This window comes from Sipha flava, unplaced genomic scaffold (assembly GCF_003268045.1).
Source record: "Sipha flava isolate LNK unplaced genomic scaffold, YSA_version1 48_pilon_pilon, whole genome shotgun sequence".
Lineage (NCBI taxonomy): Eukaryota > Metazoa > Arthropoda > Insecta > Hemiptera > Aphididae > Sipha > Sipha flava.
Window position 1 is genome coordinate 1,133,061 of NW_020273306.1, and position 16,102 is coordinate 1,149,162.

The 16,102-nt window shown below is 28.5% G+C and overlaps 3 protein-coding genes across 4 annotated transcripts; 1 reads left to right on the forward strand and 2 right to left on the reverse strand.

Moving 5' to 3' along the window:
* The first annotated feature begins 272 nt into the window (after positions 1 to 272).
* On the forward strand, positions 273 to 2,158 carry LOC112690094. Its single transcript, XM_025564015.1, has 3 exons — positions 273 to 1,275; positions 1,359 to 1,961; positions 2,066 to 2,158. The coding sequence occupies exons 1-2, from the start codon at positions 1,086 to 1,088 to the stop codon at positions 1,904 to 1,906; spliced, it is 738 nt and encodes a 245-aa protein (XP_025419800.1). The 5' UTR covers positions 273 to 1,085; the 3' UTR covers positions 1,907 to 1,961; positions 2,066 to 2,158.
* A 2,953-nt stretch (positions 2,159 to 5,111) lies between these two features.
* Positions 5,112 to 12,624, reverse strand: LOC112690087 (UDP-glucuronosyltransferase 2C1-like). 2 transcript variants are annotated; one of them, XM_025564005.1, is made up of 6 exons: positions 12,239 to 12,624; positions 10,845 to 11,132; positions 10,167 to 10,756; positions 6,383 to 6,605; positions 5,573 to 5,792; positions 5,112 to 5,464 (listed from the first exon to the last, which is right to left on the reverse strand). In XM_025564005.1, exons 2-6 carry the CDS (start codon positions 11,095 to 11,097, stop codon positions 5,182 to 5,184), a joined length of 1,569 nt encoding a protein of 522 aa, XP_025419790.1. In that variant the 5' UTR covers positions 11,098 to 11,132; positions 12,239 to 12,624; the 3' UTR covers positions 5,112 to 5,181. The 2 variants fall into 2 exon arrangements, with proteins under 2 accessions (XP_025419790.1, XP_025419791.1); XM_025564006.1 differs by having other exon boundaries at positions 10,845 to 11,240.
* Positions 12,625 to 15,303: 2,679 nt separating this feature from the next.
* Positions 15,304 to 15,833, reverse strand: LOC112690010. Its single transcript, XM_025563902.1, has 2 exons — positions 15,798 to 15,833; positions 15,304 to 15,723 (listed from the first exon to the last, which is right to left on the reverse strand). The coding sequence occupies exons 1-2, from the start codon at positions 15,831 to 15,833 to the stop codon at positions 15,304 to 15,306; spliced, it is 456 nt and encodes a 151-aa protein (XP_025419687.1).
* Between the last annotated feature and the right edge of the window lie 269 nt (positions 15,834 to 16,102).

Genomic DNA, 16,102 nt, shown 5'->3' on the forward strand with positions numbered 1-16,102 from the left:
TCACTTCCATTTTAATTTAATGTTTTACACACACGTCATAATATTTATCAGTTCCTAGAAATTTTAAAGAATGTACAAATTAATACTTTTATTAAATAAGAAGTTTAGAAGTAACGAAAAAAAGGAAGGAACTGCGTTTTACTAAAAGAAAATTTTTTTTCAATTAATAATGAATTTAGTAAATTATTGTTGTAGTTTAAAATGTAAATATCAATTTTGATAAAAATAAATAAAATCTTAATTATAATAATAATAATAATTCTTTATTACCGAATAAAATTCCAATTACAAATATTTTAACATAATATAGTGAGTGTAAAGTTGTAAGTATGAATATTAGGGTGGTTCTTATTTATAGGGATTTTTTTATTATTATTATTATTTATAATCGATGCCTCCAAAAAGGTTCCAATATGTATAAAATTGAAGAATACAAAATTTGAATATAATCGGATAATTTTAACCCGTGCCCCAAAGCCCTTAAAGTTACTAACATAATAAACCGTAGACATGACTGTAAATATAAAAATACCTCACCGATACAGTTCATATTATAATCGTACATAGTCCGTTTTTATCTTAATGCCTTTTGATATCTAATGTGATTATGTGAATCATAATTGTGACGACCATGAATATTCGTATTTATCATTAGTTATTGCAAAGTCACTGGTGTTGTTACTGCATAGTTCATTTATAAAATAGATATTATAATGTCACTACTATACGAACTTCGTGTTCAGACGAAAATATATTTAATCGGAGACGATGCAAATCAAATTATAGGCAGTAAGTTACCATCCAATATGCAAGTGTTAAAGGTTTTATTTTATAATCTTAGAAAAGTGAAGCTTAATTTGAGACAGAGTTCCTCTTTAGTTTTAAAAGAAAAAATGATATTTTGGGAAAAAGCGCGAATACCAACTAGAGATTTTCAACGTTGTATTGAAAAATTAGAAAAAATGTAAAATGAATGGAGAAATTTACAGAAACATGCAACAAGAAAAAATGAAAACCAAATAAATAAGGAAAAACAGTTTAAAGATCAATTAGAAGATTTATTTGATATAGCTCATGCCAATTCTATGCAGATGATAAGTTTGGAGGATGATAAAATTTTTTTGACTTTACAACGCCAAAAGGGAAGGCCTGGTTATTTATCTGGTGTAGATTATGCATTTATGAGAAATGTTAAAGATAAAGAAGAAAGACAAGAGAAACTAAATGCTAGAAAAAAACGTCATTATGAACAATGTGCTGCTACTTTTAATAAACGTAAGTTCGTTATTTTCTTTAATCATACCTTTATTTTTAATAAATTATTAAATCATTTTTTTTTTTTTTACTTTATTTTGTAGAATCTATTGATTTCAGTGATGACGATTTTTCCGACGAAGTTGCAAGTACTAGTGAAATTGACTGTTTACCAGTATCTTCTACAGAATATAAATCTAATATAATAGATACTTCACAAACTCAACTCACCGTCACTAATAAAACACGAGGTAGAAAAGAAATCATGACAGCAAAATTATCTTCAGCCCTTGACCGTTGTAAAATTAGTGACAGAGATGCAGTTCACATAATAATTGCAGTAGCAGAAGCACTTAAAGTTGAAGTTAGTGATTTAGTTGTGAACAGATCTTCCATAAAACGATATCGCGAGCAATCGCGTATGGTTTTAGCAAACAATATTCGTAAAAAGTTTTCAACATCTGAATTAAATGCAATAGTCTTACACTGGGATGGTAAATTGCTCATTGATTTAACTGGAAAACAAACTGTTGATAGATTGCCAATTGTTATAACTAATAATGACAGTGAACAACTATTAGGTGTACCTAAGTTATTACAAGGCACTTCAAAAGCTCAAGCAGAAGCTATTTACCAACACTTATCTGAGTGAGGATTAATGGATCACGTAAAAGCAATATGTTTTGATATGACTGCGACAAACACGGGTTAGTTAGAATAAAAACATACAATTTTATAATAAAATATTTATTTTTATATAATTTTTATATTTATTTGTAATAATTCAAGCATTTAAATGTTTATACTTTAGGTCGAATCGGCGGTACATGTATATTACTTGAACAATGGTTGGAAAGAAGTTTATTATATTTACCCTGTCGTCATCACATTTATGAGATAATTTTGAGAAGTGTTTTTGATCATAAATTCGGTTCAACATTTGGACCAAATGTTCCTTTATTTCAACGGTTTCAACTAGCGTGGCCAAAACTTAATCTCAACAACTTCAAACCTGGACTTCAAGACACTAAAGTTAGTCAACATTTAAATAATTCGACTGAATGTATTTTAAAATTTTGCATGTCTGAATTAACTAAAATTCAATGTAGGGAAGATTACCGAGAATTTCTTGAACTAACTGTTATCTTTTTAAATGGTACTCCTGCTCGTCATATCTTTTTTCGAGTTCCAGGAGCAATTCATCATGCTCGCTGGATGTCGAAGGCAATTTATTGTTTAAAAATATTTATACTCCGTCAAAAATATAAATTAAACAAAAGAGAATACAATTCAGTTCGTGATATTTGTATTTTTATTGTTCTTTGCTATGTTAAAGCGTGGTTTAATGCACCAAATGCTTGTGTTGCACCACGCCAAGACTTACAATTTTTGCGTGATCTTTATGATTATAAAACAATAGATGAAAATTTATCTGAAGTTACACTAAAAAAATTTATCAATCATCTATGGTATTTGTCTCCAGAGTCAGTTGGATTTGCATTTTTCGATAATGAAATTTCTGACGATACAAAAATTAAAATGGTTCAAGCTTTAAAATAAGATAATAATGTAGATGGAGACTCAATTAATGTAGAAAAACGATTATATGTAAAATTAAATGAAATACCAAGTTTTATAAATAATACGATTGAATCATTTATTTCAGATAAAACTTTAAATTTTTTTAAAAGGTTCAATATAAATTATAACTTTATTGAAACATCGCCATCAACTTGGGAGAACAATTTAGAATACAAACGGGGTAAAGAAATTATCAGCAAATTAAAAATTGTAAATGATACGGCTGAACGAGCTGTTAAATTGATTGAAGATTTTAACAAAATTGGTCCAAAAAATGAAGAACAGAAGCAGTATATTCTTCAAGTTGTCACGGAATACAGGCAACAGTATTCAAATTCAAACAAAAGCACTCTTATGGAAAAATTATAATATATGCAAGAAAATAAAATATTGGTAGCCATTTATTAAAAATGTATTAATTATTATAAATTGTTTATAAAATTAAGATTTGTTTTTTCTTACAAAATATGTATTTATTATTTAATTTTTCGTTAATTTTATAAATTACTCAATTTTTAAAAATATTAACAACGTGCAACTTTTGAGAGCTTTGGGGCACGGGTTAAACTTATCCGATTATGCTCAAATTTTGTATGCGTCATTTTTATACACATTGGCACCTAATTAGGGGGATCGGTCACAAAAATTTAAATATTTAAAAATAAGGACCACCCTAATGAATATATTTCAAAACAAAACAATTTAAGAATATATAGATAATTTATAGAAAAATATAACATATTTAGGTAAGTATTTAGTTATGATATAAATAATAATAATAATAAGTAATGACAAATGAAGAATGGATAAGTAATTGTATTTGATGGGTAATTGATCATGGTGATTATTTTATATTATAAGGAAATAATGAAAAGTAAAATAAATATCAAATAAAAAGAAAGACAAGAATGATTTAATGAAACAAATCAAAAGCTAAATTAGAATTTCCTGCAGACATTAAAATGTTTGCAGGACAATGTAACATATACTTAGGATTTGTATTTACCAAATAAAATGTGATATACCAAATAAAACTTTCCTTCTAGAGTTTATTGGGTTTATTTTAAAATTTAATTGATAAAGAAGCTCAGGGCAATCAATCACATTATGCAATAATTTATTCAAAAAATTTAGATTTAAAGTGAGATATCTATTTTTTAACGAAACAATTTAAAAAAAATCACCAATTTGATCATAACCCGAATGGAGAATTCGGTCAACATTACATTTAAAAGATAGATATCTTAAAAAATTATTTTGTACTGAGGAAAGGCTCGTATTATAACCGATATTATCTGTATACCAAATTAATTAGGCATATTCTATTTGTGACCGAACTAATGAAAAGTATAAAGTTTTTAAGGCAGAATGATCATGAAAGTCTATGCACATACGTTTTAAAAAGCCTAATTTCATAAAAGATTTATTACGAATGTAATCTACATGCTTATCAAAAGATAGTTTTGAATGAAACAAAACACATAAATCTTTTATGGTGTTTTTATTAGTTGAACATAGTTTATTTATAGAATAATTAAAATTTAAAGTTGTTTTTTTTAGGGAGAAAGATATAGTAGAACTTATAGTATTTATCAATAGTAAGAGACATACCGTTATTTTTGTACCATAAATAAAAATTATCCAAATCAATTTGAAAGTTTCTTGAATCTTCAAAAGACTATTTTTTTGAAAAGTTTCGTGTCATCCGCAAGTAATAGGCATTTTGAATGTTTTGAAACCTTTACAATATCATTGATAAATAAAGAAAATATTAATGGAGATAAATGATCCCCTTGAAGAAGACCAGATAAGACCTTAATTATATCTGAGAAATAATTTTCATATCTTACAATTTGAGTGCGATTTATTAAAAACGAGTTTATCCATGAGAGCAGTGGGTTATTAATTCCAATTGATTCTAATTTATTTATTAATAATTTGTGATCAACTCTGTCAAACGCTTTTTCAAAATCTGTGTATATAACGTCTAATTGGGCTTTTTCATTAAAAGTGTTTAGAAATGTTTGTTTAAAAATACATAAATTGGTTATGGACGAGCGTTTTGGTCGAAAACCATGTTGTTCATTGCAAATGATTTTTTCACAAAAGGGAAAAAATTTTTTATTTATGAGTTTAGAAAATAATTTAAGGAGAATTGAAAATTATGCTATAATATACAAAATAAAAACCTATTGAAGAGTTTATTAAAAATATAATACACATATATGTATACTCGTATATAACTGATAAAACAATATTATAGTGAATAATGCAAATTAATTTTTTTAAAGTAAGTATTTTAATTAAACCTATAGTAACGAGTAATACCCAAGAAGTGTTAGAATTTTAATTTTTTCTTTTTTTAATATTTTTACTTTTTTTAATCTTGACTATGTACTTTGTTGTCTTCACAATTAAAAATACACTTATGATTATCATCGTTATAATAACCAAACAAACATCTATTAAGAAATATTGGATGAAACTTTGCGGAATATTCCTGCTTTGCTTAAGATGATCAGCTCCGTTATGGCGAATTACGTATTCCACCCAGTATAAGGCCCGATCCATTGATTTCATTTGATTATCTTTGAAAATTTCACATCGTAATTTCGTATTTTCTTTATACCTATATAAACGACATAATCACGAATTTATAACCGAATAGTTATTATAATATCAGCTAAACAGGTCATTAAATATATGTCTTTCAGTATTTCGTGTATATAATATTTACTTTCGATTTGCGAGGACTTCGTTAATCGCTGATAGCAATAAGTTTTCGTTCAAATCGATATGATCGACCATCTTACCAAAGCCATTTTGTTCGACTAGTCGCATGTTCATATGCTGGTCACCAAAAAAAGGAATGCCGACAATCGGTACCGCGTTGTAAGTAGCTTCTTCGAGGCTGTGTATCCCTCCATGTGTAATGAACAGACGGACGTTTGGGTGACCTTTTGACATATTAAATACGTAAACGATTTTACATGTATTAGATATAGAAGTGTTGTAAAAATACATTTAAACAAAGTATTTAATCACACGAAGGATTTAGATATTTTTGTACATATTTAATATATATATATATATAAACATTTTATATTTAATAGATAATAAGTCAATTACATTTCATTAAAATATTTTTTCTTGATTGACGTGTGGTTTTATAGGAATATTTATTTTACATAGGTTCATGAATGACGAATAATATGTTTTTTAAGTCAAACATTTTTACAAAGGATTTAAACCCTTATTATAAAATTTATATATAAGTTATAAAATTATAATATGAAAAAAGTAAGTAAATTTACATTTTTTTTAATCACCCCTCCATGAAATATCTTCATGTAATACAATATCAAATTATACAAAACAGTGAAAACCACAATTTTTATTTTTGAAAATTATCCGACAAACCGAAGAAAAATAAAATCTTTCGAATTGGTTATATTATTTTAAAAACGCCTTTTCTCAAAATAACTAATTTCTCATAAAATAGCCCATGACCTACATATATATCTAAATTAAATATAGATATACGTACCTAAAATATCAGATTGTGGAAACCATTCGCTCACCATAACATGATCCGGCAACTGTGGAAGATTTTTCGAATCCCATTTCCACATGACTTTTTGCTTAAGTTTTTTTATAACATTTACAAAAATTTCTATCGTTGAATTCGGTAATTTAGATGGATCCACAATGGTACCGAAACTAAAATAAATCACTCCGTATTTGGCAGATTCGACAAACTCCAAAAATTTCTGCGTATAAAGTAAATACATAAACGACGAGAACACTAAAAGACGTGATAACGTCACTGCAGATTATATATATATATATATATATATATATATATATATATGTATATGTATAACTAATTTTTGTATAATTTTACTACAGAATACTATTACTGATATCACTAACCACCCAGAGCAGAGGTTCCCGACCTTTTTAACTCACGGCACCCTTTATTATTTTCTAAAAATTTGGAGGCACCCTATAGCCTATGCCCTATACTCTATAGTTTATACTGAATACGCAATACTAATATATCGTATATTTAAATTTCTATTTTATAATTTCAGTTTTATTTAACATTAATAAACAATAAAGATAAGATAAAGTCACAAGTATTTCACCGTAAATAACTTTATAACAGTTCACATCAAATCGATATCAATCGAACCAGTATGAAAATTAAAATAGATTAAACATCTCAAAATTACTATGTAAAAATTATATGTATTAATAATTAATTCATTAAATTATATTGTATATACCTATTTAATTATACATTATAGGTTTTATATTATAGACATAGAGTATAGTCTGTTTTATTACTCATAGTGCTATATTTTTCATGAAGGCGTTTAAAAATAAATATATATTTCAAATATATTTGCGGTACCCTAGGGTGCTGCGGCACCCTGGTTGGGAACCTCTGACCAAGTGTCATTAAACTAAATACCAATTAGGAAATAGGTAAATAATAAAAATATGAATATTCTTATAATTAAAACTTTTAAAATTTGCATATTTTGTTTGAAAGATTAATAAAATAACAGAATCAAACAGAAATACTATTCATGATGTAAAGAATCTAAATCCTAAATTTTATTTTACGTATATTTGCATATTTTACAGTCATCAATTTTTAGAGCATACTTCAGTATTTAACTTTTAAGGGCTATAAAAGGTTATATATCATACATAGTCATAAATCTTATTGTATGCCACGCATTTATAAATTTCGTGATTTTAAAATTATATAAATTTTCTTTGAAATGAACGCCACAGATTTACGTTTAAAAACATTCGGATACATCGGATATTTCAACAAATTTGTATTAAACCAATGGTAGTTGCTAGCGTACAGACAGGGTGGGCAGCTGCCAGTAACAAAACTACTATAAAATTATTAAACAATACGAATTGGGTATATTATCATTATGATATGATACCACTCACGTTCTGTAGTATCGATGCAATGCATAGGATAGATATGTATGATAAATAAATATTCTGCATATCTCTAACGCACCTAATTGTTTTTGTTACTAAGAATACGCGCGACTGTCAATACATCACATATTAGTATTTTATTTAGTATTTGTATTTATAGCGTTAAACAAAAATCAATGAAATATTTTTTCAACATTTTAGATTGTATAGACTATGAAATTATGTTTAAATTCACTGAAAATAATAAAATACTACAAAGTATACATGCATGTAATCCAAAGTCTAATGAATTTCTAAATTCAAATTTAATAAGTGACATAACAGATATGTGTCAACTATATAATAATAATGACTTAGTCAGGGGCGTCATTTCAACTTTTTGAAAGGTATGCTAAAAAGTAGGCAAGCAAAAGAAAATGTCAGCAGGCCAATATAGATATATTATACCAGAATTTAAATTAAAATAAAATAATTAAATTAACAACCAAATATACTTTGAAAATAACAAAATATGCATTACAATACATTTTTTAGTTGAAACTTAACATGTTTGTATGACTGATTAAATCATGCACAAATGCATTAAATAGCTAAATCATGATGCGTTTTACTTCTTAGGATGTAATGACTTATTAATTTGAAAAAAATCAGGTTACAACTTTATAATATTGTGCACCTAATAATATTTATGAAATATCAAACTAAACAATTATATTTTATTATATATATATACACATATAACCCGAAAACGCTTTTTCGTTTAAACTCATGATCAAAATTTACGAAAACTCGACATATGACCTAACCTACATTGTAGGTACCCGGCTACACGTGGCACACATAAAAGTTAAAGCACAAAAAAAATTCACACTACTAACTAAATCACTAAATAATAATGTATACTGTATAGATAAAAAATTTTATTTTTGATTTGATAATTTGATTATTATTGGTTGTCCTAATTTTATTAATCATAATATCATAGAGCACATTATTACATGGTACAATAAAGCCACAGAGTATACTTTGTGCATAATGCTAATATTGAATCTATTTATAAAGTTAATTTCGGTTATCTTTGCTTACCATGGTGAATATCTAACAGTGATGCAGTCGACCAGCTGTTTGTGGTTGGGGGGATGACTGATTGAGGAAAACAGATGCTACAGAAATCATTATCACTTTCGTAACCATAATAAAATATATGTGGAAAAATATATACAATTATAATTGATTATTGATTATTATAAATTAGGTAATAATATATAATAGAAAAATTTAAACCAGGATCACAGGATTCTTTGTGGATTCCTAACGACGCAGAAAAATTGGATTCAGGCCAAAATACAGTGTTTGAAAATTTTAGATTTGCACTGGCATACCCTGCATACCTCAAATGACGCTCCTGGACTTAGTAGAATCGTTAAAAATCAATGATAAATGGAGAAATCTCTGTTTTTAAATGCTTCGAAATTGTTTAACGTACATTAACAAATACATAGTTAAGGTGAAGCCTTCACCAACTTGAGAAAAATATTTGAATTGTCTATGGTAATCCCTGTATTCACAGCTAGTGCTGAAAGTAATTTTTCTATTAGGCAGCGTGTTAAAACTTACATTGAAACTGCAATGCAAAGCCTAAGATTAATTAACCTAGCTTTATAATCTATAGACAAATAAAACCGAAAAACTGTTAAAAGATCCAACTCCTGTTTTAGAAGTGCTTGGAAAAATGAAAAATAAAATATTGCAATTTAAAATGGAATATTAATCTTTATTTCTTAAATAAACATTTATATATATTGTAATAAACAATAAGAATATAATTTATATTTACATTAAAGAATAAAGAAAATCTACTGATACATTTTTGAGTATTGATATTCAAAGTAAAAATGTTATGATTAAGCATTAACATTTATTCATTAGCATATTTATAAATTCGTTTATGCCCGTTTAAATTTGAATCCTATAACCACATCTACATCAAATGATATTAGTTATTTAGTTAAAGACATTTCATAGTTTTGAAATATTTTAACGAATTTTAGATTGTTTATAGGAACTTGAAATTTTCAATTTTCACAAAAATATATAAAAAGTCATCTACCGAACTCTTTAACCTAGAACCATTTTTACAACGACAATGATAGATTGTCTTCAAGTTTAAAAGACCATTGCAGAAATTTTGTTAACTCAGTAAATCATCCGACCTAGAAGTTTCGCCCTTTTTATGATTTGCTTAGATTGTAACATACATTTTTGACTGAATATATACCTAAATACCATGGCGTTCAGTAAAATGTCTGATTTGACTATATTCTTACGATATATTTATATATATGTATATAGGTACGTACTCCTGTCAATGGTCTTGGATCGTTCACGTGAAGCCCTGCGATTTCGACTGTACCGGGTAAGTAGGGTCTCGTCACCCCAATACTGTGGTGTGCATTCAGAAGTGTCACCGACACGTTCTTTAACATATCTTCGAGAGGAGGTCTCGATTCATATCCTTTGTACTTAAAGTATTTGTCCATTAACTCCTTTTGCTTTGACAAATAATAGTAGTCTTCCAAAAACAGTTGGTACATCCCAATGACTGTGTTTTTGAACCGATCGACGAAAGACATTCGATCAGTGGCCCCGGTTCGCTGATCGAGTATGTACGAAAATGTGGACGGCTCGCCGTTCCATTTACTGTTGGAAGTCCATAGCATCGAAACGCCTAGATTAATGACGGGTGCGTTGTACTTGTGACCAAGTGCGACCGAGTATTCCTGGTAAAACGAAAAAACCATCACCAGGTCAAAGTCAAATTCTTCGGACATAATGAAGTATTGCACGTCCGGTTGAGAAATAATTTTTTTAGCCAAGGTGGTAGACATTGTCCAAAGACTAGGCAGTACCGTCAAGAAATTATGTTTGGCCAATTCCATTGGGTCGATCACTTAAAAATATGTATAACTTTTAAAATTAATATGTATGCGTATTTCCTATAACACGATAAAATTGATACATATATTCTAGTTAACAACCTTTATAAATGTTTTTATCAACTGCAATCGTAATGTCTGTATAGTTTTCCATTGGTTTGTTCAACGGAAACGAGCTCACTACGGTAAGGTTATATCCTCTGCCGGCGAGTTCTTTGAATAACGGTTGAAATCCTCTGAAGTGGCTTTTAAACGGCATTGGTGCGAATACAAGTATGTTTGTACTTCTTGAGATAGTGATCACAGCGAGTAGTTGGTAAATAAAAATCCACATAATTAAGTAAGATTTGGCCATTATATAATAGCATTAAATGTTCCGGCGCGTAAATCCTAAAAACAATATCACGCGTTTAATTACTGTAATTCATTTTAAAAATATTTACCAATCTTGAAACGAAAAATTATATCTAAAAATGCAAACGTTATGATCTCCAATATCTAACAGGACATAAAAAGAATGATTAAATTGCACTTATAATTTTTAAACTATATAACAACTATATTGAACTATATCTTAATATACATATATGTATATATAACTACTTACAACTACATTGTTATAATTTCATTGCTTTTAAAATAGATCTTAAAAATAATTATAATAATAATAATAATAATAATATTATAATAATTAAAATAATATTAAATATCAATTTTAATTTCCATTAAATTTTAATACAAAATAAAAACTATTTTTTTTTTTTATAAATAATTTTAAATGTAATTTGTAACACATTTGATTTTACACAATACGATATGATATAGACATCGGAAATTTTAAGATGCGTGGTCTAAGAAATAAAAGATAAATTTTATGTACGATATCGTAGATATAATAAAAATAATGCTTTTTTTTAACTGTTATTTGTTTACGTTGCATATAGGTTTATTCTCTTATTTATTATACCTTACATAGTGTTTAATGAACAATTTTAATTTATAATGTTTAGAAGCCGTGTTTTAAAAGTCTTAATATTACTTTATATTCTGAAATAATGAAATCATTAATAACAGTGAAGGTGAGAATAGTAAAAATGTTTTATGCAATATATTAAGATTATAAATTAGAATCTTCTTTTAACATACAACAAGAACCGCGTGTTTTGGAAAATTTCTCAGGACGTGCATGTGTACGAACCGTAGGCACGCCTTCAACGGTGTTATTAAGTATTGTGTATCGAAACATGTAAATGGTGTAAAAATAGCGATCGCGTGTATTGATTATTAATGAAAATTGTTTTCGTCACTGCTTTGGAATTGAACCTATTCTAGGATGTTCCGAAAATCCTCCGTTCGAAACACATGCATTGGATTTCTGATTTTTACATAAAAATCGAACGAGCGCGAGATTTCGTACGAAAGATAAAAACGTCACCGACGGGTTGGGTTTGAAAACGAATGATTTTCCACGCGTTTAATGAACCAATCGTTCTTACCGTATAAAACGCGAGAGTGTCCGCGGCTCGACGTTCGTTCCGATCAATTGAATTAATGATGGCCCGAAGTTACAACATTGCAGTTCGTAGGAAACACAGGTACCTCCCGTAGGTACCGTTGAAAATTCGATTAGAATAACATTTCACGCACCGTTCGGAGATTAGATATCGTCTGCAATATTACGCCGTATCGAGTGTCTACGCGACGTGCGCGCCGTCGATTGCGCAGTTCGCGCGTCGTACACTAAAACCGTACGCGCAGCGCAACGCCTAACCGAGTCGACAATGAAGCCCGAGCGGTTCGACCGCCTCGGCGATACACTTTTGTCCTTCTCCGAGGCTCACGTACCCATTGCAACGTAACGTGATGTCGATAAACCGGTCGGACGCGCACTGCAGTATCATGGATCAAATGTTAGTGATGAGCGTAATCGAGATATCTCGATTATCAAAATAATAATTCGATTCGATAATCCGAGAGATTATTTCGAGTGATATTTCGTTCATTTTAAAAACAATCAATTCTTGAACTCGAAACGTGCATCGAATGAAAAAATATTTCGAATGATTTTCATGGAACGAAGAAGTGAGGGTGGAATATTATTTTTGATCTTCATAGTCGAATAAGTAAACACTAGTTGTTCACTTTGAGTCTTTGTATTTACGACTCGTGGGACTGGTTGTTAGACAAATATTGATGGGTGGTATACGGTTATTCTCAGTTATTTATATTTTGTTAAGTTTGACATAAATGTATACCTATAATTTTTGAATTGCTCAATCACAAAACAACAACAATTTTTCAGAACGTTTGTAAATAAAATTATATTATATTTATATATTATATTCCAATGGAACATTTTGATTATTTCGAGACATCTCGTGGTTATAAAAATGTCTCGAATACTAATATTTCGATTATGCCCATCACTATTAAATATACACAGATGGACGATAGACGGAAACTAATTAATTTAATATAAAGATGTCACAACAGATAGCGTAAAGTCAATCGGTCATTTGAAAAATATTTGGTTTATGTTTATTTGGACTTGTGGATTTTAGATAGTGAATGCTGCCGAACAAAAGCGACCGTAAAGCGTGCTTGATCCAATTGACGTATTTTGTGTACAAAAATTGAATTCAATTATTGTTTATTTTTTCGATCTGTTCATTAGACTAAAATTAAAATTACAAAAAACAATTACTTGAAGGTATACATACATAGAAGCATCATTAGAGCAATATCAATATAAGGATATACTTCAACTATTATCTTTTATAAATGCTAACATACCTACATTGAACACTTTTAGGTACAATTTTACTCCTTTTGTAAACTTTTTAAATGTGCCCTAAAGTAAATACCGCGTTCTGTTTACCCAAGTCTTTATTATAAACATTGAACGAAAATATAATATCGTATCGAATAATTAGTGTAATATACCTATTTTGCTATTTCACTATTACATAGGTGACTAGGTATAATATAATTTTTTTAATTTCTAATTAGATGCTCAACAATGTTTTTTTTAAAATACTAAACAATACCGAAAAAGGTGTGAAAATTAAAAAAATCATAAACACATCATAATAAAAGTTAGAATATTTTGCCGCTCCCAAAAATTTGCCGCCCGGGGCATTTGCCCCTTTCGCTCCCCCCCCCCTTAAATGCGCCACTGGATAACCGTGGTTAAGGGCTATCAATTACACTATAATATTTGGACGATATTAGCTCTTAATTTAAAGAGTATTATAAAACATTTTATAAAAATAATATAACATGATATTGGTAATAATCTATTATTTATTTTACAAATATCTAATTATTAAAATAAAATAAACTGTTATAATAATAATAACATGCATAGGCGTGCACATGGGTGGTACCGGGTGTGTCCGGGCACCCCCCCAAATGTTGTAAATAGGGCCCTATGATTTAAGTCTAAGAGTAACGGGCCTGTATTATAACTGATGTTGCTCAAATGAATTATAATCTACTCTAAAATATCTGGTAAAAGATAAATGGTGTTTCGTAATGGATAAACTAAAACTAAATGTTATAAATTCTCGTGAGAAAACTTATTTTTATGACACAACAGCTACAGTTGACTGCAAAGGTACAAATCATAAATAATTGAAGCTATCGGAGAAGAATACACAACATTCAAGGAAAACATATTAATTGGGATTAATATATCGCACAATATCAAATAGAAAATGAATGTTATGTTTATTCAATTGTTTATCAAATGTACCTATGCGTTTTGTTAAGATAGGGTCCGAAATTATTGCAGGCATCCCCTGAAATGCAGGTTTGCGCACGCCTATGATAATATCTAGAAATAATATATAATATTCCATTGTTAAATAATAGATAATACGGTTTTTGATAGGTATTTACATTAAGTTATGATAGATTGATAAGATTATTAAAAAAAAAGTAAACTAAAATTAAATATTTGAATATTGATCAATATATGTATAACAAATTTAAATACAATTTATTTAGAAAATTGTTGTCGTTTTTCAATTTGTATTAAATCGATTAATTTTGATTACAACTTAATTTATAAGAAATTAATACTAAAATTAAAAACCTAATGAGATATTTTTTATTATAATTTTATTTAGAGTATAAATTGTCATTGTTTTTTTTTTTTATTAAGCTGGTTCAATTACAATTATATATAGGAAAGTAAGGTTAGACTACTAATAGTTTAATACTATAAAATATCTAGCTGACCAGACAGACGTTGTCTTGTTTTAACTATGAATATTGAATTCAAATCTGTATAATTAATAAAAAAAGTGTTTATTATTCTAACGCTTTATGATATACAACATTCTTAGTTATTTTTTTTCTTGCACGTATATAAATAGTTTTGTTGGTATTATTCTAACACGGGAAGAGGCGACATATAACAGACCAAGTGAAAAACATGAATTTTCAAGATTAATGCCACAAACACTTAGCGACTGCTCTTGAGATTTATTTATCGACATTGCAAACGCTAGCCACACTGAAAATTGCAACCGTTTAAAGTCGAACGACATGTTCGGAATCAAAGGAATCCGTGGAATCTAAAAGTCTTCGCCTTTACACTTCCATTTAAAAATTCGATGACGTTCGTTAATTTCTTCACCGCAAGTCGGGTGCCATTACAAAGACGTGGCTGGTCTATATTCCACAACATAATGATTACTGATCCGATTTTTAATTGCAGATTATGAGATGGTAATCCAGGCAATTCCAGCGAATTTGAAAACTCCGTTGGATAGTCGATAACATCATCTTGATCAGTAACGGAATCAATCGATTTGTATGTCATTAATTCGCCAGCTATCTTATTTTGAATCTGAAAATTAGTTTCGTTGACATCAACGTTTTTTGCAATCAATATAATTCTTTCGCTCAACCGTACATGATCTTTGTAATTTTGAGCAATGTTTGGGAAATCCTTTTCGATGAGTTCGGTCTTAGTCTTAGTATAGTGACAAAAACTGGTAGAAAATATGATGTATCCAGACGATGAGTCAATAGGTGTTTTGGCATTACCAATGTCGAGCAATTGTTTGGAAAAAACTTCTCCATATTAGTCGTTTTGCAATTCGACTCGCATGTTCATATTTAATTTGAGCGTTTTAATGTCTTTCCATGAAATGGATGATTTTAAGCTTACCTACTTTAAGTTCGTTAATCTTGCAGCATGTGGTCTAATGCTTCCATAGATTTTTTTTTTCAAATAAATTTGTTATATAGGTCAACGAATAGTTTACCTACGTGATTTTTTTTTTCAATTGCAAAACTAGATTATTTGTTTATGAAATTAGATATTAATACCGAATGTTTTTTTATTCTTA

What these genes read in the sequence shown, in the direction of transcription:
- LOC112690087 (XM_025564005.1), bottom strand. Translation starts at nt 11,097, where the DNA reads ATGGCCAAATCTTACTTAATTATGTGGATTTTTATTTACCAACTACTC. An exon ending in ATCCAAGACCATTGACAGGA is followed by an intron (nt 6,606 to 10,166) that starts GTACGTACCTAT and finishes CTTTATACGCAG; the next exon opens with AAATTTTTGGAGTTTGTCGA. An exon ending in GAAGTCCTCGCAAATCGAAA is followed by an intron (nt 5,465 to 5,572) that starts GTAAATATTATA and finishes TCGTTTATATAG; the next exon opens with GTATAAAGAAAATACGAAAT.
- LOC112690094 (XM_025564015.1), top strand. Translation starts at nt 1,086, where the DNA reads ATGCAGATGATAAGTTTGGAGGATGATAAAATTTTTTTGACTTTACAA. An exon ending in TGCTGCTACTTTTAATAAAC is followed by an intron (nt 1,276 to 1,358) that starts GTAAGTTCGTTA and finishes TTTATTTTGTAG; the next exon opens with AATCTATTGATTTCAGTGAT.
- LOC112690010 (XM_025563902.1), bottom strand. Translation starts at nt 15,833, where the DNA reads ATGGAGAAGTTTTTTCCAAACAATTGCTCGACATTG. An exon ending in CAAACAATTGCTCGACATTG is followed by an intron (nt 15,724 to 15,797) that starts GTAATGCCAAAA and finishes CACTATACTAAG; the next exon opens with ACTAAGACCGAACTCATCGA.